General features: G+C 32.7%; 11 protein-coding genes and 1 non-coding gene across 12 annotated transcripts; 2 read left to right on the forward strand and 10 right to left on the reverse strand.

The window, feature by feature from the left end:
- Positions 1-27: 27 nt before the first annotated feature.
- Positions 28-1,437, reverse strand: TUB4 (gamma-tubulin; the record flags this gene model as incomplete). The annotated part of the gene is made up of 1 exon (XM_046077999.1): positions 28-1,437. The coding sequence occupies one exon, from the start codon at positions 1,435-1,437 to the stop codon at positions 28-30; it is 1,410 nt and encodes a 469-aa protein (XP_045936604.1).
- A 723-nt stretch (positions 1,438-2,160) lies between these two features.
- Positions 2,161-5,811, reverse strand: COP1 (coatomer subunit alpha; the record flags this gene model as incomplete). Its single annotated transcript, XM_046078000.1, has 1 exon — positions 2,161-5,811. The coding sequence occupies one exon, from the start codon at positions 5,809-5,811 to the stop codon at positions 2,161-2,163; it is 3,651 nt and encodes a 1,216-aa protein (XP_045936605.1).
- Positions 5,812-6,507: 696 nt separating this feature from the next.
- On the reverse strand, positions 6,508-7,752 carry CRR1 (putative glycosylase; the record flags this gene model as incomplete). Its single annotated transcript, XM_046081464.1, has 1 exon — positions 6,508-7,752. One exon carries the CDS (start codon positions 7,750-7,752, stop codon positions 6,508-6,510), a length of 1,245 nt encoding a protein of 414 aa, XP_045936606.1.
- A 383-nt stretch (positions 7,753-8,135) lies between these two features.
- Positions 8,136-9,224, reverse strand: SCDLUD_000262 (uncharacterized protein; the record flags this gene model as incomplete). The annotated part of the gene is made up of 1 exon (XM_046078001.1): positions 8,136-9,224. The coding sequence occupies one exon, from the start codon at positions 9,222-9,224 to the stop codon at positions 8,136-8,138; it is 1,089 nt and encodes a 362-aa protein (XP_045936607.1).
- Positions 9,225-9,829: 605 nt separating this feature from the next.
- SCDLUD_000263 (ketopantoate reductase family protein) lies at positions 9,830-10,900 on the reverse strand (the record flags this gene model as incomplete). Its single annotated transcript, XM_046078002.1, has 1 exon — positions 9,830-10,900. The coding sequence occupies one exon, from the start codon at positions 10,898-10,900 to the stop codon at positions 9,830-9,832; it is 1,071 nt and encodes a 356-aa protein (XP_045936608.1).
- A 580-nt stretch (positions 10,901-11,480) lies between these two features.
- On the reverse strand, positions 11,481-12,602 carry SCDLUD_000264 (ketopantoate reductase family protein; the record flags this gene model as incomplete). Its single annotated transcript, XM_046078003.1, has 1 exon — positions 11,481-12,602. The coding sequence occupies one exon, from the start codon at positions 12,600-12,602 to the stop codon at positions 11,481-11,483; it is 1,122 nt and encodes a 373-aa protein (XP_045936609.1).
- A 769-nt stretch (positions 12,603-13,371) lies between these two features.
- On the reverse strand, positions 13,372-14,514 carry CDC123 (cell proliferation protein CDC123; the record flags this gene model as incomplete). Its single annotated transcript, XM_046078004.1, has 1 exon — positions 13,372-14,514. The coding sequence occupies one exon, from the start codon at positions 14,512-14,514 to the stop codon at positions 13,372-13,374; it is 1,143 nt and encodes a 380-aa protein (XP_045936610.1).
- Positions 14,515-14,745: 231 nt separating this feature from the next.
- SCDLUD_000266 lies at positions 14,746-14,818 on the reverse strand. The gene has a single exon. It is a non-coding gene; the product is annotated as a tRNA-Lys (tRNA).
- An 862-nt stretch (positions 14,819-15,680) lies between these two features.
- On the forward strand, positions 15,681-17,315 carry CCT4 (chaperonin-containing T-complex subunit CCT4; the record flags this gene model as incomplete). The annotated part of the gene is made up of 1 exon (XM_046078005.1): positions 15,681-17,315. The coding sequence occupies one exon, from the start codon at positions 15,681-15,683 to the stop codon at positions 17,313-17,315; it is 1,635 nt and encodes a 544-aa protein (XP_045936611.1).
- A 163-nt stretch (positions 17,316-17,478) lies between these two features.
- On the reverse strand, positions 17,479-18,441 carry CRD1 (cardiolipin synthase; the record flags this gene model as incomplete). The annotated part of the gene is made up of 1 exon (XM_046078006.1): positions 17,479-18,441. The coding sequence occupies one exon, from the start codon at positions 18,439-18,441 to the stop codon at positions 17,479-17,481; it is 963 nt and encodes a 320-aa protein (XP_045936612.1).
- A 728-nt stretch (positions 18,442-19,169) lies between these two features.
- On the forward strand, positions 19,170-21,224 carry BPL1 (biotin--[acetyl-CoA-carboxylase] ligase BPL1; the record flags this gene model as incomplete). The annotated part of the gene is made up of 1 exon (XM_046078007.1): positions 19,170-21,224. The coding sequence occupies one exon, from the start codon at positions 19,170-19,172 to the stop codon at positions 21,222-21,224; it is 2,055 nt and encodes a 684-aa protein (XP_045936613.1).
- Positions 21,225-21,646: 422 nt separating this feature from the next.
- On the reverse strand, positions 21,647-26,824 carry RPO21 (DNA-directed RNA polymerase II subunit RPB1; the record flags this gene model as incomplete). Its single annotated transcript, XM_046078008.1, has 1 exon — positions 21,647-26,824. One exon carries the CDS (start codon positions 26,822-26,824, stop codon positions 21,647-21,649), a length of 5,178 nt encoding a protein of 1,725 aa, XP_045936614.1.
- Positions 26,825-27,732: the final 908 nt, after the last annotated feature.

The raw sequence follows: 27,732 nt of genomic DNA on the forward strand, positions 1-27,732 counted from the left end.
ATCACGTTTCATTGTTAGCATTCCTTCTCATGTTTCATTTGGTATTTCATGATCGCCAACCATGATCATTTCCTCATCTTCTAATAAAATGTCATCAATGTATGTTTCGTGCTCTACTGAAACATATTCTTCAATCACATTTTGAACAACTTCCCTTGACGCTCTAAACTCTTCAAAGCTATTTTGAAATAACCTACCGTTTTCAAATTTTGTAATGAATGCATTTCTTCTAAATAGAACGTCAAAATTCCTGCACGAATTTTCCAAAACAGTCTTAATAGAAGTGCTATTAGCTATCATTAAACCAGACGCATGGCTTGAATTGGGCGTAGTGTTGTAGGGCGATTTCTTGCCGATATTAAGATTAATTGCTGGCGTAGACCATGGAACAAACTTTATTCTTTTCTGAGCTTTAAGTATGGCTCTCATACAATCAGTTTGATCAATCGTGCCTTGCAAACAATCCCATATGGCTATATATGATGGGGTTGCTAATTCAACGTTAGATCTACAGCACATACTGTTATTTTGATCAAATAAATCCAAAATAACATCATATGCTGTTTTTCTTTTAAAATTTTTGGCTTCAGGTATAAAATCTGTTGTGAAAGGTGTGTAACTCGGAACCAAAAAATGTAAGTTTGGAGAAGGAACCATGGTAGTGAATATATTGCTCATCGAATTATACATATAACCTGGGAATCGTATACTGTTCGTAAGCGAGGACATGACAGTTGAAATTAGTTGGTTCGCTTCGCTAAAACTTGTGTTTGGATTGCGGAAAATTCTCGTGGACAACTCTATCAAAGCATTATTGTCAAACACTATCGCTGCATCACTATTTTCCACTAATCTTCTTAAAGTTAAAACTGTATTGTAAGGCTGAACAACAACATCCGACTCGGTGCTGGGGAAAACTGAATAAGTGGTGATTAATTTCTTATGATACCTATCGCTTAAAGTCTCAAGTAGCTCTGAACCTAACCCTGAACCAGTACCACCAGCTACAGAATGGAGTAGTTGAAAACCTTCAAAGTTATCTGCTGAATCAAGTTCTTTATCTATAATATTTATTATATCATCTTGATAATTTAGGCCATGATCGTAACCATTTGCCCAAACATTTCCTGCCCCCATACTGTCCTTGGATAACCAGACATTTTTATCATCAAATAACCCTGGTAAAGTGTTTCGTACATCATTTACTGAACTAGGTTCCATATCCAATAATATAGATCTAGGAGTATATCTATTAGATTCAATTTGTCTAAAAAAAATGTTTGGTTCATCAATCCTAATGAAATTCTTGTCATCATTGTTTAATGCACTAGTTCCATCTTTATTCATGCCATGCTCTTTGATTAATTGGGACCAAAATTGTTTGCCCAATTGGTTACCACATTGACCTACTTGTAGTGTTACAATTTCGCCAGTCATTATCCGTTCCACAGTTTAATTACTGATTAATGTTAGTAATTATTTTTTCCTTTTTTTTTTTTTTTTTTTTTTTTTTTTTTTTTTGTTTTTATGGATATATTTAATTCTAAACTATTAAAAATAAAAATAAAAAATAAAAAATAAAAAATAAAAAATAAAAAATAAAAAATAAAAAATAAAAAATAAAAAAATAATAATCAAATTACAGATTTAGTGGCCGAAAACTTCGGAATAACGATTTCGGAAGCTTTTTTTTTTTTTTTGTGTTTTTTTTTTGAAAAAATTTTGTGTTAAGATCGATTAAAAACTTTTAATGCACATCTTAAGAATCATTCGAGTGATTTTTCAAATTCTTTTATTATTATTTAATAAAAAAAACTTGATATTATGTGTTTTAACAAAAAAATAAAAAAAAAAGGGGGGAAAACTTTTAAATCAAAGTAAAAAATGACTCGCCATTGGCTTCTTGAGATTTTATCATATTAAACTAAATTAAATAGTCCATTTTGTCTATTACTATCGGTAATAGTTCATATTATTTTAAAGTGTTTTATTAGATTAATCAAACAACTAGCTTTTGGGGGTTAAAAAAAAAAAAAAAAAAAAAAAAAAAAAAGCTTTGTTTTAGGACAAGAAGGAAAGGGGAGAAATATACAGTGCATTTCTTATACATACTAAATAATAATAGGAAGGGGAGAAAAAGTATAACAAGTTAAAAATAAACTAAACATGAATTCTTAAACCAGAGGCTGGTGCACCGATTTTTGAAATTAATGAAATTCTATCAATCTTACCCTTTTCGGATGGATGATATTTAGTTCCAGTTAATGGGTCAATCACGCTCGGAGAACCTTCATAAATTGGAGTATACGTAGCTGCACAAATATCAAATTTAGCATATGGGTCAAACTCTATTTCATGTGCATCATGTGCAATACTATCGGCTCTATTCTTTACTTTACGAGCTTGCTCAGCACGAGGGCCGGATGGAGCAATTTTCAAGAATTCTTCAGCAAAATACGAAGCTTGAACAAAATTCTTGTTTTTAAACGATTGGGTCATTGCAACTTGCAAAGCATTAACTCTATGAGCAGGTAATAAGTTAACTTTGGCAAAATAGGCAGCTAATTCCAAATTACGCTTAACGTCAGTAACTGGTAGAGAACGACGTTTCAATTCAATAGATAGACCTAAAATATATTCTCTTGCTAGTTTTAAAGCCTCAAACGCTTTTTCTTCGTCCTCCTGGTTATCTACAATCAATAAGCAAACTGTGTATATCACTTCACGGAATTTCTCTATAGCTTCCTCCAATTTGTTAGCTTTAAACAATTTGAACCCAGAAGAAACTTTAGAATTAATAACTGAAATGCCTGGGATCGAAGGCAAAATAACTGATGTGTTTTCTGGATCCTTACGAATGTAACCTGTTACAGAGGGCAATTCTTCCGGCGTGGCGGTCATGTAAAGTTTAGATGATTCATAAACATCGATAAAACGCTGTGTCAAAGGTTCAAAATTGTATACACCAGCTTGTTTATTTAAAGCTTGAGCAGCTGCGTCAAACGCGCCAGCAGCGGCAAGAACAGCCGGCAATTTAGAAGTTTGTACCCATTTTGCTAATTCATCCATAGAGGTCTCGCTTTCCTCCATATCCATATCAGGTATTTTATTGGTGTTGGTTGCCAAATCAGCAAAGTCATCTTCGTCGTCGATACCTAGATCTTCATCACCCAAGTCCCAAGCATCATCTGCTGCACCGGCAGCGGTATCTTTAATGTCTAAAGGCTCTTCATCTTCAAACAAAGGTTCCTCCTGGGTAACATCACTACTTTCTTCTTCTTGTTGCTGCTGCTCCTCATTGCCTTGTAAATCTAAGTTTTCAATTTGACCTAAAACCACTTTTTCAAAATAGGATAAATCAGTCTTTTTCAATGGCCAAACGGTCAAAGGTTCCGATAAGGTTGATGATTTTACAAATTTAGAACTAGAAATACCATCTGGCAAAACAATCTTGGATTCATCGATGGAAGCCTCTTCTAAAATAGAGGAGGCATCAATACCATTAGACTTGGCAACAGCGTAGGCCAATGGCAAAGAACCAAAGCGGTGAAAGACTTCTGATCTCTTTGTGACATTATTGCTGTAAATAGTGTTTAAAATCACACTCGATGCATCACCACGATTTTCAGCGATGGACTCCATTTTGGCTAACTTAGATTTGTCACCTGTTGCCAAATATAGAAAAGATAATTTATCAAATTCCTTGTTATTTTGGTAAACTAATTCAGATAATCCAGCATTACCTTGCAGCAAGGCATTTTCGCCCAATACAGCCCATTCATCTGGAGAATTTAATTTAGAACATTCCTCCAAGGCAATATTCAAATCACCGTCTTCTAAAGCCAAGTCAAATCTTGTTTGAGGGTCTTGAACAAATTGTAAAGCAATCTCTGGGTAACCAGCCTTTTGTAAGTAAGCAATAATATTTTCGCCAACCAAGTTAGATGTCTTGATAATTTTTAAAACCTCTGGGAAGTTCTTGTTGACCAATGCTTTCTTGAAACGATATTCGGTTGGGTCAATGGTTAAAATTTCCACTTCCCCACTGCGGTTCAAAGCATAAACATATTTACCTTGTACTCGGGTAGTATATAGTGTATTTTCCAGAGTTCTGATAATACCATTATCTCCATTTAATAAACAGTATTTAATATGATTCAAAGTGGAGTAAATTAAAACATGAGATTCATCCCAAGAAGCACTTTTAATCCTAATGGTTTCATGCATTGACGTAATAGTCTGCATATTTTTGTCGACGATTGTAATTGTATGTTTGCTTAAAAGAGCTAAATACTGGCCATCTTGGGACCAAGAAACATATTTGACGTTATTAACTTCCACTTCAGAAATAATTTTACCCTGTTGGACATCAAAATGAACAACGCTTTTAGGTTTTAATAATAAAACAGAACCTGGCTGAGCAGTAACAATGTCATTGACAACGCCATCCACTTTGATGTTTTTGGTTTTTTTGTTGTTCAAGTCACGAATTTCAATCGATTGAGAAGCCTTGTCATATACAACAAATCTATTACGGGCAACAAACGTAGCAAATGAACCTTGGTCGAAAATCAAGTTGCTTGGTTCAACTGCACCTGTAGCATCGCGTGGCAATACACATAAGGCAAATTTGTCATTTTCACCGGTGTTAATCAAAATAGAGTGTTGAGATGGATTATAGCAAATATTTCTAAAAGCATTCCACGTATTGTCCACTCCCTTCAAGGAAACTAGTGGTAGAGAAGTAATTTTCTTTTTGTAATCGAAGATTTGGACTTGTTTTTCCTTATTAATGAAAATTAGTTGGTTTTGGTTGTTGACAAAGGGTGGTCTCTCTCTATCCAATTTAAAAACCATGATACCAGAATCATGGGCAGCACCAAACAAATTAACTTTAGGATGGGCAGCAATCAACCAAAATCTATCGTTATCCCTCCTGAATTGTTTAACTGGGGTACGTTTGTTTAGATCCCAAGTCCTAATCGTTTTATCTTCGCTTACAGATATAATCAAATCCTGATATGGATGAAATATAACGGAATTGACATTGTTGGTATGGCCTCTACAAGTGTCAACCTCCCAAGCTTTAGTAGCACTCATTCTCCATAACTTAATCTGGCGATCGTCACCACCGGAAACGATTAATGGTAACGTTGGATGAAAAGTAGCCCAATTAACACCTCTTGTATGGCCCTCCAAAATAAATTTGACAACGCAGTCGCCGAATCCACCATCTAGTAAATTTTGGGAAGCATTCAATTGTTCCTCTAAACTAATGGTGCTGGGAGCTGAATGTTTTTTTCTCAAGCCGCTAATGTCCCAAACTCTGACAGTTTCATCTAAAGAAGCAGAAACAACTAAATCTTCAGTTGGATGAAATTGAGCACACATAACAAAGTGGTTATGGCCAGTCAAACAGGCAATTTCTTTACGATTTTGCCAATTCCAGATCCTAATAGTTTGATCATCAGAACAAGAGATGATCCATGGTAATTCGTGATGGAAAAATACGGTCCTGACATAATCTAAATGGCCTGTTAGAGTGAATAAACATTTGTGAGTTTCCAAAGACCATACTTTAATAGTAGAATCATCGCCCGCGGAGACAAACAATGGTTGGGTTGGATGGAAATCAATACCTCTTACTGGACCTTCATGATCTTCATATCTGTGTAATAATGTGCCCATTCTATAATCCCATAATTGAATGGTAGAAGAAAACAAAGCAACTAAAGCCCATGGTCTAGAGGCGTGGAATGTAATCCCCTTAGCCCTTGTCGACTTAGACTCAAATTTAGTAAGCATTTTCATGATGAAGCCGATATTATTTTATTTTATTTTATTTTATTTTTTTATTCTTTTTTTTTTTTTTTTTTTTTTTTTTTTGCTTCTACAGTAGATATTGAGAAAGCAATGGATATTAATTGAGTCAATGCTTGATTTGATGATAAATAGATGAAGAAATAAAAAAAAAATAAGAGTTTTTTTGTTATAGTTTCTTTGAAGTTTACAGAGTATTCTACAAGAGGGAGAGGGGGGAAAAGAAAAACGAAAAAAAAGAAAAAAATATATATAAAACAACAACGAAGCAAATTATTTACCAAGAGAAAGGAAAAAGGAAAAGAAAAAGGAAAAGAAAAAGAAAAAGAAAAACGAAAAAAAAGATTCCACCACCGCTTGGTTCACTTTTCATTTATTTATTTTGTTTTTTATTTTCCTTTTTTGATAAACAATATTTTATTACTTCGTACAAAATGATTATATATCAATTATATTTGATAAATTTTTTTTTTAATTCACAGTTATAATGCGTAATACATCGCACTATTTTAATTTGTTCCAGTATTATTTATAGAGAACCCTCTAAACATCATTTTTATGGGAAAATCCGTGCGTTTTAAATTATAATTTTTCACTGACATTACTTCAATTTCATTTCCAATCAAAAATGTTATATTTATGATCATCTACATATGGAAACAACAATAGAATACATATATTCATATTTCAACTCTTGTTGGGATTTCTACCATCAGCTTTTGAGCTACGTAATCTGGGAACAGAATTATGTCGAACCCATTTGACTGTGGATTCATCAAATTTTTGTTGATTATTTTCAAACCCATATGATACTAAATTTAATGTATCTCTATTTTTATTATTAAGCAACTTATTCTTTAAATTTGCCGTATGCTTTGTTGCATAAGGTTCCACTATAATTTCTTGTACCCTAAAATAAAATTCCCCAAAAAGTTTGATATCAGGTGCATTTTCCCAATCAATTAATCCTCCAGCCCATGATATTGTACCGGGTGAATTGGTTTCATTCCCTCCAGGCCAAAGTGATAAATGTAGCTTCAGAGGTGTTTGTGGGTATTTGTAAGTATTCGTGGCTGGATCAAATGTTTCTCTTTTGTATAAAGTTCTTAAAATTTGATTATCAACTATCCAATGTATTCTTTCTTCGTTCCAATCAATTTCATAAGTGTGGTAGTTATCATAAGTATTACTCGATACGGGGAATTTCCTCATTTTAGTATGATCTAGATTACCCTGGTAGTAGTAATTCGTCTGGACATTCATCAAATCTCCACCCAAAAATTCAAAGTCAATTTCGTCTTGCACTGAAGAAAATAGCACTATTGTAGTGATAACACCTCTCGATCTTGCAGTTTTTAACCGAACAGAAACTCTTCCATATAACATATTTTTAGCAGTATTTACCAAGCTTCCGGCACTTTTCTTCGGCATAGATAAATATAACTCTGATGTTTCTGGCGATAGTTGTATTTTACCACTGTATGTAAAATCAATATTATTCCACTGGTTTTCTGCAGCTTTTTCGTTGTCCGTAATCAAATATTTTGTCCATTCCAGAATTTTATCCTTAGATAAAATATAACTGGCATAAATATCATTATCGGTAGCAGATAAGGGGTCTATTGTATTATTCATAGTCCACCTCCAAATTTTGTTTTTGTTTTTTTTCATGGTGGATTTCATGCTTGCTGGTAACATAGCTGGCAAATATAAACAACTTTCCTGTTCAAAACTAAATTTAGGATTGCAACCAACAATACAAACAGGCCCACTACCACAGAATCCATATTGCGAGCAACATGGCCACTCTGTCGGACATTTAGAAGATTCTCTGCCACAATTTATCTGATGCGTAGGCATATAAGGCCCCGAAATGACTAACTTTCTATAAAAAGTTGTGAACTGAAATAAAAACAACAAGTAATTCTTCATGATATAAGTTTGTTTTTTTTTTGACTTCTTTTTTTTTGACTTTTTTTTTTTTTTTTTCTCTTAAATAAAAGATGTTGTTGTATTGAACGTCCTCAAGTGACTAATTATTTCACTCGTTAAATAAACTATATTAAGTTTATTTCAAGAAGTTTGTCTCACTTTTATAGATTAGTTTACAAGCACAAAATCTAAAAGTTGAAACATAACCTTCCTTAATTAAAGACAAAATCTGAAAAAAAATAAAAAATAAAAAATAAAAAATAAAAAATAAAAAATAGAGAAATCAATGACACAAAATATTTGTCACCAAGATATGCTGTCTGCATGTTTTTAAATGGATACATATATAAAATAAATCTAGCATATGTATATGCATCTTTATTTTACTTTTTAACCACTCTAGCTGTTTTTTCATCAAAAACAAGTAACCCCCTAGACTCCTTAATTTTACCTTGAATTATTAATAACAAATTGTATATAATATTCAAATGTGGTACTTTGACTTCATTTTTAGCGGCAACGCGGATAGGGTTGCCTAAAATAACCTCCAATTCCATCAATTGTCCCTTTTGGACATCTACACACATTGATGGTTTATAAACCAAATTCAATGTAATATCATAAAAAAAATCAATTAATTTTTCATCAATAATAACGCCTTCACTTTTAGCAATGGCAATAACTTCTTGCATAGCTGGCTTCACAATTCCAAATTCAGTAGTTTCAGGACCAAATTGAACACATCTAGAAAAATCTAAGGAAGTAAGAGCTGTAGTAGTATTGATTGTGGCATTATATAATAATTTTTTCCATCTGGTATATTTAGCATCGGTGTCTAATTCTACGTAATTTTTACCCTCATTCTTATACATTTCAATAAATTTTTTGCTATATGCAACAGCTGTTTTATCGTTCGGATCAAAAGCACCTAGAGTTAGATGGTCGGTATTTTTATGAATGATATTGGCAGAACCAACCTTGGTAGATGCAATCAATTGGACTCCTGAAATTAATGAAACCTTAGCACTGCTAGTATTCATGGTTTCTAATAGCTCGATAATTTCATTTTCAATGTAAATACCATTTTGAATCAATACAATATTACACACTTTATTTCTGTAACTGGCAGATGTACGGCACAGTTTCAAGTTTGATTCAATAACTGGCTCAATAATGCGACTCACTGGAGTTGGACCATCTGGGATATTTTTAGTAGTAACAATAATATAATCGAAAAATTCACCAGACATGGCTGCTGCCTCAACACTCTTATAACAATGATGTGGTTTCCAACCTTCTAAATTACCATAATCACACGAATTAATATTATAGCCCTTAGTTTTGACAATATCGTAATCTGATCTAGCGATAATGGAAACGATACACTTGCCAGCAATAAATAATGAATAGGCTGTGATGACACCAACGCCACCTGCCCCAATAACTAAACAATGAGGTAATTTATCGAACATGATATCGCTTTTTTTGTTTTATGTATATGTATATATATATATATATATATATATATTTTTTTTTATTTTGATTGAAATGATTGAAAACAAGGTATAAGAAAAAAGCAAATTGCTATAAATTTATTTTTTATAATTGAATATTAAAACATATATGTATATGTATATATATATATATATGTTTATGTGTGGACTCATCTACAGATTTATCTTAATTTTTAAGCTATCTTGTTTACTAGGAAAACATTTTATAACCCCGGTTTAATCTTTTTTTGGTCACTTTCTGAAAAAGAAGATACACCCGAAATTCCTACGCTTTCGGGGAAAAAGTTTTTTTTTTTTTTTTCTTTTTACTGAAATGCCGATATTAAAAATAAATCCGCCTACTATCAAAATTAAAAAAAAATAATTAAAACGAAGTAAGAAATAAAAGATAAAAAGCAAAAAGCAAAAAGCAAAAAGCAAAAAGCAAAAAGCAAAAAGCAAAAAGCAAAAAGCAAAAAGCAAAAAGCAAAAAGCAAAAAGCAAAAAAAGAAAAATTGAATGCTTACATAAAACTAGTGTTTAAAATTATTTCAACCAGTATCAGTGTAAAACTGTTTTCATTCTTATTGCACAACTCTGGCTGTATTTTCGTCAAAAATTAAGGTACCTTGTTTTTCTTTTATTCTTCCTTGGATAATGACTAATAAATAATACAGCATCTTCAAAGATGGAGTAGCAACATTATTTTTCTTGGCCACCTTTAATGGGTTACCAATAATAACTTCTAACTCCATTAATTGCGTTTTTTCTACATCAACCAACATAGATGGTTTATAAACCAAATCTCTATCAGCTTCAATTAAAATAGTTGCAGTTTCTGGATCAATTTCGTAGCCCTCTGATTTGGCAATAGCCATAATTTCATTCATAGCCGGTCTAATAATACCAGCCTCAGTGGTGTTCTTACCGAATTCCAGACACCTTGAATAATCCAGATGAACAATAGCTGTCATGGTGTTTATTGTAGCGTTGTACATCAATTTTTTCCATCTAGAAAATCTAACATTATGATCAAATGTGACGAAATTTTCAGGTGTATCATACATCTTTACAAATTCATGACTCTTTTTAACAGCTTCTTGATCATTGGGGTCAAATGGTCCGATTAAAACAGAATCTTTACTTTGATGCTTGATTTCGCATTGTCCTACTTTAATAGACCCGATCATTTGAACACCTGATAATAAGTTGAATTTGTTTTTTGCAGACCCTTCTCTATGCAGCAGGTCAATAACTTCATGCTCAATATCAATTCCATTTTGAATCAAAACTATACTGCATGAAGAATTTAAGGACGGCCAATTTTTAATATTAGACTTTATTACTGGCTTAATTGTAGCATAAACTGGAGATGGACCATCAGGAATATTTTTAGTGGTAACAATAATATAATCGAAAAATTCACCAGATTTAGCGGCATCTTCAACCGATCTGTATATTAAATCAGGCTTCCAATTTTTAATTTCACCATAATCGCAAGATTGAATGTTGTAACCAGTAGATAAACATTTTTCGTAGTCCGATCTGACTACAAGAGCGACTCTAGATTTATCTGCTTTAAACAAGGAATAGGCTGTTAAAACACCAACTCCACCAGCACCAATTACTAAACACAAAGGTTTTTTATATGTCATGCTAATTGAAAATTTGGATATATATTTTTCTTTCTTTCCCTTTGTTTCTTTTCTTTCTTTATAAACAATTAATTGGAATACAGTAATTTTTTTTTTTTTTTTTTTTGCTGCCAAAAAAAAAGAAAATATTGTTAAGATAACAAGACAGAAGAAGGGAGGGGGGGGGGAAAAAGGTTTGGATTATGGTTAAGGATATTAGTATATTTGGTGTTGTTTATATATGAAAAATTAGGTTTCGTACTTATTTACTTATTCAAAACAAACCCAATAGTGCAGAGATGATTGATTTTTATTTATTACTCATTAAACCTCTTTTGAAATATACGAGTATTTAGTTTTCTTATCAATTACATAATATAAATGCACATTCGCAGTTTCCGCTTTGGGATATCGCCTAATAAATTTCCCTTTAGCGGCTTTTTTAATGGAAATCGTATCTTTCATCTCAATATGCTATAAACTTTTTGACCGGAACCGGTTCAATTACAATGCGATAGCGAACAAAAATTAAAATTGAAGATAAAATTAAAATTGAAAATAAAATTAAAATTGAAAATAAAAATAAAAATAAAAATAAAAATTATGCTATAACTTTGCAAGTTTTCTCATCAAATTTAATTAAACCTCTTCTTTCTTTGATAGTGTTTTGTTTTATAACCATTAGATTATAGAGCATTTCCAAAAGGGGAGTGTAAACACCATTCTTTTTAGCAATTTTTAAGGGATTCCCTAATAATACTACTAATTCAGTTAATTGGTTGTTTTCAGCATCAACACACATTGATGGCTTGTAGCAAATATATTTTGTTTCATTCAAGAAGAATTCAATATCGCTTTGTTGTAATTCGTACCCTTCACTTTTAGCAATGCACATTACCTCAGCCATTGCTGGACGTAAAATTTTTTGTTCTGTGCTACTATAATACCCAGAGTCAGATCTTTTTTCTTTATCACCAAATTCATAGCACCTGGAATAATCTAATTCTGCTAAAGCTGTTAGGGGGTTAATTGTGGCATTGTATATCAACTTCCTCCATCTTGTGTAACGAACATCTTTATCAAATTCTGCCATGTTGTGACCCTCATTGAAATACAAATCAATAAACTCATGTGATTTTTCATTAGCTAATTTATCTTTAGGATCAAAAGGACCAATAATGATGTTATCCTTACTTTTATGATCAATTAGACATTTTCCAACTCTTGTAGAACAAATCAATTGAACACCAGAAATACAACAAACAGATGGTTTTTCCCTAGTATTACGATCAATCGAAAATTTGTCTAATTGATGTTCAATGTCAATTCCATTTTGGATTAAAACTATATTTGTAGATCTATCTAAATCATGGTCCCAATTGATAATATTAGAGTTTATAATAGGTTCAACGATTTTATCCAAGGGGGTTGGCCCGTCAGGTATATTTTTAGTTGTTACCGCAATATAATCAAAAAATATACCTGCTTCACTGGCTTTTTCCACGGAGCTATAAATATTGTCTGGTTTCCAATTTTCAACTTTGCCATAATCACATGATGTAATGTTATAACCTGATGAGTTGGTTAAATAGTCATAATCTGACCTGACAACTGCTGACACATTGCACTTATTTTGGAAGGAGAGCGAATATGCGGCGATGACACCGACACCTCCAGTGCCAATTATTAAGGCGTTTGGTTTAGTTTGCTGAATAATAGTCATTTTTTTTTTCCACTTTGCGGTATCGTAGTTTGTTATAAATGGGTTTCTCTATTTTCTATAAAAACAATGGCTCAAGGGTTAAAATATTAATATCAAATAAACAGAAAAAGAAAAAGAAAGAAAAAAGCAAAAAGAGAATCAACTAATCAACCAAATGTATAAATAAATAAACAAAGAAATGGGGAGGAAAACAAGGAAAAGAATTAAATAAAAATAAAAAATAAAAAAAAAAGGGTTTTACCCATCTATAAAGCCTTGTGGTTATTTTATGGATGTAGTTTATTTTTTATGTGTTTATTTACTCCAAATTAATTAAAGAATGCATGTGTGAATTCTATATTTTGTTTAATAGCTAAAAAGCTTGCTTTTTCTTTTTCTTCTTTTAATAATTCTTTAATAACAGTTATCAGCGAAAATAATAATCAAGTTGTTGTTGTGTATAATAAATACTGATCACATACTCAAATAAATAACAAAAAAAAAAACTGGGGAAACAAAGTAAGATAAATGTGTAGACTTTTGAAAAAAAAAAAAAAAAAAAAAACATCTAAGGGAAAGCATACGCGATAGATATACAATCCAAAAGCACGGCACCAACGATAATAATATATACAAATCGATAGAAATTAGAATACCAAAATATTAGGGATAGGCTATAGAAATGCAAGTAAGGTACCATAAATGTCAAATATATGGATGCAAAGTAAATCTCATACAAATATGATACATACTAACTAGTAATCATCATTGTCAATCGCTATCCTTATTTTTAAGAATCTCTAGTTTCTTTATCCTCTTTCTCTTGTAATTTCAAAGCCTCGTTCCACTGATACGTCAATTCCCTTAAACTTTCAGGATCTATACTAGCTTGAACGATATCAATCGGCATTTGGTTTTCTGTATGGTCTCTATGGCCAACGGCAGTTTTGGAAACTAGTCTAAATTCGACATCAAAATCGCTCACAGATGCTTTTGGGCTTTTACCATTTCCCAATTTAGTTATTAGTTCATTCCAACTAAATAACAAAGGATCAGTAGACCTACTAAAGGCATTAACATCGATCAACCAAATTTTGTTGAAGGGACGTGGCACATATACATCGATCACAACACCTTTTTCATTTTGAAACAAGTCTTTTTTTAAAAAAACAGTTTCTACAAATTCCTCGATTTTTTCTTGTATTCCAGTCTTCAAATTTTCTAAAAATTGATAGTTTGTTTTCATATCTCTTTGTGAGATACCTAAGATCTGCCTACTTTCACAGGCAATGAAAACACGAAATTCCAAAGCCGGATTAATATCTTCCCATTCCCTAAGAACCAATTCATAACAATTACCTTCCTCGTCTTCACGATCAGGGACATCCTCGTAGGGAGTTAATATGTCATGCATTGTATAATTGGAAGCATTTAATAGTAGATATAGATCATTTACCTCTCTGCAAAGCATTGTGTTATTATATGGTAAAATCCAAGCGGCATCTTTTGGAGAAGACCAATTTAATTTAGGCGATATTGGTCCGTTGATTTCAAGAAATTTATTTTCCAATAATAGATGAAATTCAGGAAAATCCACTAATGGATCAATTCTTTGAGTAACTGGATGCTCTTCCTTATCACTACCATCATCCGAGGCTAATTCCATACATGAGTTTTCCCAACAGATATCACTGTCGCTATCTGTTTTGCCATTTACACTTCTTTCTTTCTCACTATCTTTCCCATTGGTAGGTAAATAAATCCCATCTTGTTTAATATATTCTATAAACTTTTCAGGTAATGGTTTAATTATATGCGATTTGGGTGTATATTTTTCAAAAGTGGTGTACCAACTAGAATACGAACATTTATCAACGCTTTCCTTAGAAATAGGAGGTAGTTCAGATAAAACCTTATAATCAGTTGTAGTCATTATAATTGTGTATTTGTTTTTGTTTTTGTTTTCTTTTGTTTATTTAAGTATTAAAGACTTTCTTTTTGTAATAATATATTCTAAGAGTTGAAAATTTGGTTTTCAGAACAAAAATATATATTTATATATTTTATACATATAGAAAAAAATAACATAAAAAAAAGAAACAAAAAAAAAAAAAAAAAATGTAAATTGGAAAATCTAATAATAATTAGAATTACAAAAAAGAAAAGCCCTATACGGGGATCGAACCCGTAACCTTGTGATTAAGAGTCACACGCGCTACCGATTGCGCCAACAAGGCACTTTCTTGAAAAACCATTCCAAGTACGAATCAAAATTACTTAATATATGTAGCGGGTTCGGATTTGATGACCAACTTCTTATTCCATCTCGGTTTTTGTATAAAGTAATAATTATATAATAATAATAGTAACTATTTAAAACTATAAATCAATCACGAAAAATACCTTTCTGGATATTCTTCCTTTTTATATTTTTCTTAATTATTCTTGTTCTTATTCTCTTAGTTCATTGTTGCTTCTACTTACCTGTGGCCAACAATATATTATTAATTATGCTTATCAATCGCAACAGCTAATAGTGATATACGTTAATCAGCATTTAATATTATGAGAAAAAGGATTCATCAATAGTATTATACATAAACAATGTACTTTTATCAACAAAACAGCAATCTATTAGGGTAAAATTAGGTTTTTTAAATGGAACATACGTTTTTAAACTGGGAAAAAAAAATTATTAATATATTTAACTTATCTTAGATAAGGCTTTTAATAATACATTGCATAAGTGGTTAATGGTTCGGTTATAATTAAAAGGTTTTCAAGTACCCTTTTTATATCCATCGGACATATATCCATCGGACACTTTTTCTTTTTTTCCGTAAGAAGCGTACTTTCCATTTTATAGTTTTTTTTTTTTTTTTTTCTTTTTTTTCCTTTTTTCTTTTTGTTGTTTGAAAGGTGGAAATAATAAATTTGCCACAACATTCCATGACATCTTTCTATTGTATTTCTTTTCTTCCACCATCACATACACTAACAACACATAAAATAGTTTTTTCTTTTTTCTCTTAAAAAAAAAAAAAAAAATACACTGAAACTTATAGTTGTTGTTAAAAGTTAAAAATAAACAACTTAAAAATGTCAGCTAGCGTCATGTCTACTCCCAGAGCCACCAAAACAACTGCTTCACCCTCTAATTCTGTTTTCAAAAATAAAGAAAAACCACAGGAAGTTCGTAAAGCCAATATCATCGCAGCTCGTGCTGTTGCAGACTCAATTAGGACGAGTCTAGGCCCAAAGGGTATGGATAAAATGATCAAAACATCTCGTGGCGAAGTTGTCATTTCTAATGATGGCCATACAATTTTGAAAGAGATGGCTTTGCTTCATCCAGTAGCCAAAATGTTGGTCGAAGTTTCTGCTGCACAAGACTCAGAAGCAGGAGATGGCACAACTTCTGTTGTTATTTTAACAGGTGCCTTATTAGGGGCTTGTGAAAAATTATTATCCATGGGCATTCATCCAATGTTAATTGCTGAGTCCTTCCAAAATGCTGCTTCCAGGTGTGTAGAGATTTTAGATGAAATGAGTGTCAAAATTGATCTTCACAAAGATAAAGATGCTTTGATTCGTGCAGCCTCTACTTCTTTGAGTTCTAAGATCGTTTCTCAGTATAGTTCTATCTTGGCTCCTTTGAGTGTTGATTGCGTTTTACGTATTGCCTCTAAAAACTCAGAAAATGTCGATTTGAAAAACATTCGTTTAATTAAAAAAGTAGGCGGCACAATTGACGATACTGCTATGGTTGATGGTGTTGTTTTAACCCAAACTGTTGTTAAACAAGCCGGTGGCCCAACGAGAATGGAAAAAGCCCGTATTGGTTTAGTTCAATTCCAAATTTCTCCACCAAAGCCTGATACAGAAAATAACATTGTGGTTAATGATTATAGACAAATGGATAAGATTTTAAAAGAAGAAAGAGCCTATTTGTTGAATATTTGTAAAAAAATTAAAAAGTCTAAATGTAATGTCTTACTAATCCAAAAATCCATCCTAAGAGATGCAGTTAATGAATTAGCTTTACATTTCTTAGCTAAGCTAAAGATTATGGTTATAAAGGATATCGAAAGAGAGGAGATTGAGTTTTTGAGCAGATCATTAGGTTGTAAACCAATTTCTGATGTTGAACTATTTACCGAGGATAGATTGGGTTCTGCTGACTTGGTTGAAGAAATTGATAGCGATGGTTCCAAGATTGTAGAAATTACAGGCATCCAACATAAAGAAGAACACACCACTCCAACGGTGTCAGTTGTTATTCGTGGTGCAAACAATATGGTTTTAGATGAAACTGAAAGATCCATTCATGATTCTTTATGCGTTGTACGTTGTTTAGTTAAAAAATCGGCTTTAATAGCGGGCGGTGGTGCTCCAGAAATCGAAACCTCACGTTTGTTAATGAAAGAAGCTAGGGCTAAAGAGGGTGTCGAATCCTTTGTTTGGCAAGAATTTGCCCAATCTTTGGAAATCATACCAACCACTTTAGCAGAAAATGCAGGATTGAATAGTATTAAAGTTGTCACTGAACTTCGTGCCAAACATGAGCGCGGCGAAAAGTATGCCGCTATATCAGTAAGACGCTCAGGGACCACAAGTGATGCTGTTCAAGAACATATTTTGCAACCTTTATTGGTTAACACAAGTGCAATTACTTTATCTGCAGAGTGTGTAAAATCTATTTTACGTATTGATGATATTACATTTAGTCGTTAGAGAAAATAAAAAGAATATGAAATTGTATTTATTTAATATGTACGTGAACAATTTTTTTTTTTTTTTTTTTTTCTTTCTTTCTTTCTTTCTTTCCCCCTTCCCCTTCCAACTAATACTGGGAACCGTTATGTAAATTAAATGTAAACTAATTCTATCATATACCTCATTTAATAAGTTTTGTTGTATATTTCGATCTACCAATGTAAGACATACCACTTAAAATAGTGGTGCAACCTACGAAATACCCAAAATAATCGAACCAAGCTGTATTATTTTCATCTAGAGTGTGCTCAGCTTCGGTTTCATCTTCATCTTTTTTTCTTAAAAACAATGCAGTTACTGCACCAGGTCCCAAATATAACATTTGAAAAAAAGTGTTCCACTTAGAAATAATAGTTGGCTTCACTTCAACGCTAGGATAATGATAGAAATCCCAAAATATCTTAGATGTGTAATGTGTATATTTAAGTTTCAAACTTTGTCTCCGTATCCAAAAGGAATTGAATGCCAAAAATAGATCTCTTCCAATAATTAAAGATGCAATGCTTAAAGGTACGACCTGAGGTCCACTGGGTAAAGAAAAAGATAAAGTTGTTACCAACATTAATAATTTGTCTGCTGCTGGATCCAATATAGTTCCTGCTGACGACTGCATGTTAAATTTTCTCGCTATATAACCATCTAAAAAGTCTGTAATACAGGAATATGCAAATAATGACGAAGCTAATAAGTATTGTTCTGCAATAATAAAATATCCAATAAACGGAGTCGCTATAATTCGTGATATTGTTAAAATATTTGGCAGTGTAAATAAAGTCTTATTATTATTATTATTATTATTATTATTATTATTATTATTGCAGTTGTTGTCGCCGTCGTTATTGTTATGAGCCCTAGTTTCTCTTTTTCCAGGGCCAATGCTATTATGATGATTATTAAAAGTATCAGTCTTGGTAATACAATTTGATGAATAGAATTTGGCATAATTGTATTTTACACATGGAAAATTCAATTTTTTTCTCCAACATATGACATGAGGAAATTTATGAACGGGCACATTTATTCTTTTTATTTTTAAACTAAAATTCATTACTTCTAACCTACTAAGCGTATTAGTTAATAACATTTTTGCATTGAAACGAGTCAGAGGAAACATTTTGTACCACAATTGGCAATAAATAATTAAGTCTTAAATTATTGAAAAGTCTTGTTTTAAAGACTATAAAGTATTCGTGTTAGTATGGCTCAAGTTATTAAGTGATGGAGAGGAATCTAAGTTGGAATTCATTGTAGAATATTGTAGCTGAAAATATCTAATCAATGAAATTTCAAAAAAAATTTTTTTAAAAAACTGAAAAGAAAAATAAAAAAAAATAAAAAATAGAATAAGAAAAAAAAAAAAAAAGAGTAAAAAAAAAAGCAGAGAAAAAAAAAATCAACAAAAATACTTATAATATTGACAAGTAGGCATTTAAAAATTCCATAATGACTAAATTTAAATATACACGTATTAAAAATAAGAAATATATATATATAAATCAAGTTTCTAACACAACTTCTTCAACTATAAATATATCCCAAGTTTAGCCATCTTTAAACCCAATTTTTTTTTTCCCCTGTGCCTTTTTTTTTTTTTTTTTTACTCTTTTTTTTTTTTTTTTTTTTTTTTTTTTTTTTTTTCTCTCTTTGTTTTTCTCTTTCTTCTTCTTTCTTTTTTGATTATATTTTCTTGAATTTTATACTTATTTTTCACGTACTGGTGTTTTCAATTACAATCGAATGACCAAGTCTTTGTAGCATTTTGGTTAGTAATCTTCTCCAAAATCGGTTTATTAAAAAATCTCATCAACGACAATGAATGTACTAGTCTATAACGGACCGGGTTCTTCACCAGATAGTGTTAGACATACGATTGAAACTCTTCGAAAATTTTTAGAACCATATTATGCAGTATCTACTGTTTCTATCAAAGGTTTAAAAACCGAACCATGGACTACAAAAACATCTGCATTAGTTTTTCCTGGCGGCGCAGACTTACCATATGTCAAAGAGTGTCAACCAATAATTAACGATATTAAGAGCTTTGTTTCCAAAAAGGGAGGTGTTTACATTGGTTTTTGTGCAGGAGGATATTTTGGTTCAAGTTTTTGTGAATTTTATAAAGGCCATCCCACTATGGAAGTAAGCGGATCAAGAGAATTACAGTTTTTTCCAGGGAATTGTAGAGGTCCTGCTTATTCAGGCTTTCAATACAATAGCGAAAAGGGTGCCCGTGTTGTTAATTTAAAAGCTGATAATGGTCTGTTGGTTCCATGCTACCATAATGGTGGTGGTTCATTCATTGATGCAGAGAATTTTGATGATAAAGTACAAATCCTAGCTAAATACACAGAACCGCTGCATATTGAAAAGGGTGAAAAAGAAAACACAATTGACTCCGCTGTTGTTTTAGCAAAGTTTGGGAGGGGGAAAGCCTTACTAGTTGGAACTCACCCTGAATATGTTCCAGAATTACTTAAAAAATCTAACGATGACCAGTACAACGCTTCTATTGTGGAAACGTTGAAAAATGGCAATGATCTTCGTGAAAAATTTATGGTTTACATTCTCAAACAAGCAGGATTGTCAGTTAACGAGCCTGATAAAACCCAAAAGTTCAAAATTAGTCCAATTTTTGTCTCTGTTAAACCTGACAGAAAGTTTTTAATCAATAACTTCCAGAATAATATTAAAAATGCTATCACCATCAATGACGATAATTCTGTTACCTTTACCAGTAATGTGGAAACATTCAGAATTTATCAGGGTTTTGAAAACAGTATTAAAGTCTCCAAAAAAGAGGATGGATATGTGGATCCACTTGAGGTCGTTAAAAACATTATTTTGCCAGAATCTAATGAATCAATTGTTCCATTAAACTACACTCCAAACTTTGATGCTGAACTGTATTTTACCTTTTTAAACACCCAACAAAATTTGGGATCTATGTTGCTATACGCAGATGTTGTTACGTCTACTAGTACCACACTTGATAGTAACAAAACCTTATTAAACGCGTTGCCTAACAATTCAGTAGTGTTTGTCGGTACTACCCAGATATCTGGTAGAGGAAGAGGCGGTAACTCTTGGGTCAGTCCACCAGGGTTGCTAGCTTCAACTGTGGTTACAACATTCCCCTTGATATCACCAACCACAGGAAAACCTGTATCTATCGTATTTGTTCAATATCTGGCTGCTTTGGCATGGTGCAAGGCTATTAATTCATATGCCGATGGTTACGAAGATATCCCTATTAAAATCAAGTGGCCTAATGATTTGTATATTTTGAATCCAGAATATTGTCACAAAAAGAACATTAAAATAACTAATTTGAACAATGATAAGGTAATTCCGTTAACTGACTTGGAACCGGCTTATGTTAAATCGGCGGGTATTTTAATTAATACCAGTTTTATAGATAATGCATACAAATTATTAATTGGCTGCGGTGTTAATCTAACTAATAATGCTCCATCTGTTTCCATTCAAATGCTAATTAACATGATTAACGAAGAACGTGCCAGAGATAACAGAGAATTATTGGAACCGGTTCGTCATGAGAAATTATTGGCTCTGTATATTAATATACTAAATAGTATTATAAACCAATTTTTAGATGTGGGAGTTTCAAACATTTTACCAGAATATTATAAGTTCTGGTTACATTCAAATCAAATTGTCACTTTAACAGAGCATAAAAACGTACGTGCTAAAATTGTGGGTATCACAGAAGATTATGGTTTATTGATTGCAAAAGAGTTATCCGTTGGAAGCGATAATACTTATACAGGTGTAACATACAATTTACAGCCAGATGGTAATAGTTTTGAAATTTTTAAAGGCTTGATTTCTAAAAAGGTATACAACTAGCTATTAGTTTTTACTAGTTTATAAATTCTTATAAATATTAGATGTAAACACATATACTCTTTTTTTCTTACTGTTTTTTTTTTTTACTATTTTTTCTTACTATTTTTTTTTACTATTTTTTTTTACTATTTTTTTATTTTATTTTAAAATCTATAAATAATAAGTATAATAAATGAAAGTGTAAAAATACAATTGAATAATGTAAAAAAAAAAAGAAAAAATTATATATAACACTTAATAAAATAACTAGACATTAAAAATAATAATAATAATAATAAATGATATACTGAAAATAAGTGGATACCCACATTAAAAGTAGAAGATAAACAAGAGACTTTTTTTTTTTTTTTTTTTTTTTTTTTTTTTTTTTTTTTTTTAAATAAAAAATAGAATTTTTATTCGAGGTAATACCTAAATTGAAATTATTTTTCATTATCTTCACTATCCTCAGTTTGTTTATTCGATGTGTAGGTTGGGGATCTTGGTGGACTATAATTAGGTGATGTAGGAGAATAACTTGGTGAAGTTGGTGAATAAGATGGCGAAGTAGGAGAGTAACTTGGAGAAGTAGGCGAGTAGCTTGGAGAGGTAGGCGAATAACTTGGGGATGTAGGAGAGTAAGATGGTGATGTTGGTGAATAACTTGGAGACGTAGGAGAGTAAGATGGTGATGTTGGTGAGTAACTTGGAGAGGTGGGTGAATAGCTTGGCGATGTTGGCGAGTATGAGGGGGAAGTGGGTGAATAACTTGGAGATGTAGGTGAATATGAAGGTGAGGTGGGAGAATATGAAGGTGAAGTAGGTGAGTAACTTGGGGACGTAGGCGAATATGATGGAGAAGTAGGTGAGTAACTTGGAGAAGTAGGCGAGTAACTTGGAGAAGTAGGTGAGTAACTTGGAGAAGTAGGTGAGTAACTTGGGGAGGTAGGCGAATACGAAGGCGAGGTAGGGGAGTATGATGGAGAAGTAGCAGAAAATCCAGGAGATGTAGGAGAACCAAATCCTGGAGACATACCACCATCACCATACCCGGTAAAGGGTGATGTAGCGGATCCATAATCACTACCACCATAGGCAGTAAACCCACCCGCCATAGCATCGCTAGAGCCAGAATCGGTCAACGGAGAAAACATTAACTCGTCCTTAATTTCAATATCACTAGTTTCCAACCCGGCATCATTACTATAAGGAGTAGCTGCACCATCATCCACACCAACAGAAATCTTTTGTTCGGGCATATATTTCATCAATGAATCGTCATCAATCATCACATCAAAAGCACCAGTGCCAATAGGAGCAACTTGACCCAAAATAACATTTTCAGAAACACCACGACAATCATCCAACTCAGCAGAAGCACCGGCTTCCAACAAAATTTCCACTGTTTCCTCAAAGGAACATCTCATTAGGGCACCAGTATCTGATCTGTTAAACCCATGACGAGTAATAGACATCAAGAAACCTTGAGATGTCATGACATCCACCAACAAAGCCATATGACGATAGTTAACGTAGGAACCATCAGATGCAATAACATTGTAAACTTCTTTATATAAAGCTGCACGACCAGCTTCTATACCAAGGACATTCATTATATCAATGAACGAATTAGTATAAATACGGGTAAAATCAACGCCTGGAACCGTCATAACTTCAAACAAATTAACCCCATCTGTTTCTAAAACCCATTCTGGAACTTTATGATATTCACCAGTTGCACTTGGAATCTTTCTATCATATTTCATCATAACAACACGACTAATGTCTTCAACACCACGTAAAGTAATACTTTCCAACATGTTGTTTTCAATTCGTTTCAACATATGATCTTCCTCAGCTTCCATATCTTCATCCATTGTCTTTGGATCACGCACAACCCGACAACGAATAATTAACCTATCGGCATTATCTTCGGACCATATGACAAATAAATCGTCTTGAAATGTTTCTTTAATTTTCTCACCAACTTCACCCATGGTCAAATCTTTATCGTTCATAGCAGCACGGTCTAGCTCCAAACGTAATAGCCATGGTGATTGTAGGTCCAAAGTTCTTTCTGTTTCTTCATCAAGCAATGAAAAATGTAACTGGATAATTTCCTCATCTTCCTCAATGACGGTGCTACGTGGATCTGGGTCATAGTAAATTTCAGAGGCAACCGTAACACTTTTCAAAGTGGTATGCTCAATGGCAGATCTAATTAATTTAGCCTTTTCTTGGTCAGCGGCATATTCTTCTTCCAAATAAACCGTTTGGGATGGAGTTTTCATATTTTTAGCGACGTTTAAAATTTCCTTTAAACGAGGAACACCTGAGGTAACTTTCTTAGAAGCAACACCTGCAAAATGAAAAGTGTTTAGTGTCATTTGTGTGGCAGGCTCACCAATAGATTGAGCAGCTAAAACACCCACCATTTCCCCAGGATGCACAACAGATCTTAAAAATTGCGATTCAATGTTGTCCAAAACCCATCTAAAAGTTTCTCTATTCAATCTGTATTCCTCTACGACTCTGCGACAAGCAAGACGAGAACGAACCAAACAACTAAACAAAGTAATGGCATTTTCCTGCGCTTCTTTTAATATTTCACTCCTACCACGTAGGACCAATAACTTAGAATGCAACTCCTTTACACTATTAACCACTTCCGGTATCGTCAAATCCGTAGGGCGTGTACGGTCAATTTTAAACGTATTTTGTGCATTTTGAATTATACGTCTAATGTTAATTGGCAATGGCCAGTTATTTTCACCATCAACAAACACTTTTCTTAAAAACGAACGGTCTTTCAATAATTGCTTGTATTCTTCGTCTAAAATGGCTTGTATTTTGACATCACCCAATATCTCAGAACCAGATTCCAATAACGCTGGGTTTAATCCATGCTCAGGATTTAACACATCGATTCTATAACGTTTTTCAAATGCAGCATCAGATCCAGAAATAGTGTCGATAGACTGCTTTTCTATGTGGCTTGCATCAATACCATCTTCCCCATAAATAAATTGAATAATGTTACCCAAAGAATTTCTGGTGGTACCATCATAATGAACCATAATATCTTCCAAAGCCTTGACCAAACGACGTTGAATATAACCAGTCTCTGCAGTCTTGACGGCAGTATCAATTAAACCTTCACGACCACCCATCGCATGGAAAAAAAATTCTTGAGGTGTTAGCCCCCTCAAATAGGAATTTTCCACAAAACCTTTAGACTCTGGCGAATAATCATCTTTGGAGAAATGCGGTAAAGTACGATCAGCAAAACCAAAAGCAATACGCTTACCCTCGACAGACTGCTGCCCGACACAGGCCGACATTTGAGCAATGTTAATAAAGGAACCCTTGGAACCAGCACTTACCATCTGTTTAACATTATTTAAATCCTTCAAGTTAACTTCCGCAGAACGGCCAGCTTTATCTCTAGCTTCATTTAAGAAACGAACGACATTATCTTCAAAAGATTCACGTAAAGTCATACCATGTTTAGCTGTTAGTAAATTAGCTTGTGCCTCCTTGGTAACTTCTTCTACCTTTTGTTTGGCAACAGCAATGGACTCTGTAATTTCTCTCATCGTTTTTTCATCTGCAATTGTGTCACCAATACCAATAGAAAACCCATTATGTAAAAACCAGAAATTTACAACCTTTTGAATGTTACCAAATAAACTTGCACAAACATAAGGACCCTTTTCTCTGGTAACAACATGAATCAACCCACCACTAGATGAACCTACAGTTTTTTTATCAACGACACCAAACATAATTTTGCCGTCAATGATTAAAATACCATTATCCTTGGGTGAAAGCATGGTAGTACCATCATCAAATCTTTGTAAATGGATACCGCTTGGAATTGCCATCGATAAAACTTGTTTACCAGTCCATAGCGGTTTGGGTTTAATGATAGTTGGTGGAGGAACAATACCGTCCCATTCAGGGATCCAGTACAACATATTTAAAACCTGATCGTATTCAATAAATGTACTTTTTAACGTTAATTTACGGACACCGGCCAACGTATCTTGAACAATACCCATACATGGCTTATTAGATTGTGGAGAAACAATCTGTAAGGGAACAGCACATAGTTGAGATAACTCTGCTCTAGTTTCTTCAGACTGTGGAACATGCAAATTCATTTCATCACCATCAAAATCCGCATTATAAGGAGAGGTAACAGACAAATTCAATCTAAAGGTAGAATATGGCATGACTTTTACTCTATGGGCCATCATAGACATTTTATGCAAAGAAGGTTGACGATTAAATAAAACTGGATCATTATCTACAATATGACGCTCCACTTTCCAACCGTATTGCAACTGAATATCACCAGTTCTTTTGCTATACCTCAAGTCAATACGCGTACCATTGTCACGTATAACATACTTGGCACCAGGATGTTCATTAGGTCCATTACGTACCAATTGTGTTAAACGGTCAATATTATATGGCGTGACAATTTCTGGATATGTTAGGGTCCTAGCAATAGATAACGGAACACCAACTTGATCCAACTCTAAATTTGGATCACCAGAAATAACCGTTCTTCCAGAAAAATCAACACGCTTACCCATCAAATTGTTTCTAATACGTCCTTCCTTACCCTTTAAACGTGCACGAATAGATTTGACGGGACGACCTGATTTCTGTAAAGCCTGAGGCTGACCAGCAATATCATTATCCATATACGTAGCAACATGGTACTGCAATAGCTTTTCGATATCTTGAATAACATGCTGTGGAGATCCATCTAACTCTAGCTTCTGGACGTTAATATTAGCTTTTAAAATATCACCCAACTTATAAGTTAAATCATCCTCCCCCCTTTGTGACTCATTAAAGGAAATCGATGGACGAACTGGTGGTGGCGGAACCGGCAAAACGGTTAAAATCATCCATTCTGGACGAGAAAACTGTTCGTTAAAGCCTAATCTCCAACAATCTTCTCTAGATATATGTTTAAAAACATTTAAAATTTCATCTGGCAATAAAACCTTTTGTTCGGGCTGGTCAGTATCATCGGTACCTTTGTCTTTTTTCCAAGTACCAGTTAGTCTTAAACCATCCTTACGAATACTTGGTTGTGTATTACCGCAACCCCCCCTGGAAATATAAATTGTTGGATCATCCAATGATGGAACATCGGTATCACAAGTCATTTTGGATTTACACAAGGTCCAAACGGCAGTAAATCTTCTTTTAGGATCTTTAATCTTAATTGCCTGTCTCATTTGCTCGTTATATTCGTCCAACAATAATTTACCGCAATGCATACAGACACACTCACAAACTTTTTTGATTTTAGAAATAAATCCAATATGTAGAACTGGCTTGGCCAATTCGATATGACCAAAATGACCAGGACAATCATTCATACTTTCCCCACATGTTTGACATTTATAATTACGATCGATCGAACCTAATCTTGGATCATTTAAACCACCAATTTTTGGACGAAGGCCAGTTTCATCCATAGTTTCTGGAAACTCGATTTTGGCAACACTGATGGCACGAACTTCCTCCGGAGAAAAAATACCAAATTGGATTTCTTTGACCGTACGTAACGGAGCACTGGAATAAGGAAAGTCAACCATTATTTTATTGCTATTATTATTATTATTAGATTTTTGATATTTTTTTGCTTCTTATTGCTTCTTATTACTGAATTTTTTTTTGAAAAAAATTTTTTGACAGAGGAGGGATAGTATTGATATTTTTTAAAAAATTTTTTTTCTTTTTTGTAAAGGTTTTTTGTTGTTTTAGTTATTGGATATTAATACTTTGTTTTTTTTTGTTTTTTTTGTTCTTTTTTTTTTTTTGTTTTTCTTTTTTTGTTCTTTGTTTTTTGTTTTTCTTTTTTTTTTTTTTTTTTTTTTTTTTTTCTTTTCTTTTCGTTTTAGTTTAAGTTATTGATGAATAACTAAAACAAAAAAAATACACGTTTGGTGGTGTAAAAAATGCTATCTTCCTTCGTTATTACAAAAAAGAATACTCAATGTTACTTCAAAAATTGCACAATTGTTTGGAAAAAGATGAGTTTATTTAAATAAAAATAAAAAGCAAATTCTTGGAAAATTCCTGAGACAATAACCAAAAATATATTCTTTATTAAATTAAGTAAATTAACGTTACAATCTTTTCAAAAGTAAAATATAAAACCTAATAAATCTAGTTCCTGAAATATATCTTTATCCCTTCTTTCTTTCCTTCTCCCTATATATATATATATATCCACCTTTCTGCACTAGTGTTGTGATATTAAAGAAGCCTATTAAACGCTATGCTTGCAAGTTAAATAGAATTAAAGTATTGTGTGTGTATTATAAAGAAAAAGAAAAAAATTTTTTTTCAATTTTTATTTTTTTTTTTTTTTGACTTGCCACCAAAAATTTTTTTGTTCGCGAACCTAAAATCAGATTATGGTAGTTTCTACGCCACTTTATTAGGTCAGAATCATATTGCGGAAAAAAAATAAAAAAGCATTAAGAAAACAACAGAAACA

Source organism: Saccharomycodes ludwigii, chromosome I (assembly GCF_020623625.1).
Source record: "Saccharomycodes ludwigii strain NBRC 1722 chromosome I, whole genome shotgun sequence".
NCBI classification, from domain to species: Eukaryota; Fungi; Ascomycota; class Saccharomycetes; order Saccharomycodales; family Saccharomycodaceae; genus Saccharomycodes; species Saccharomycodes ludwigii.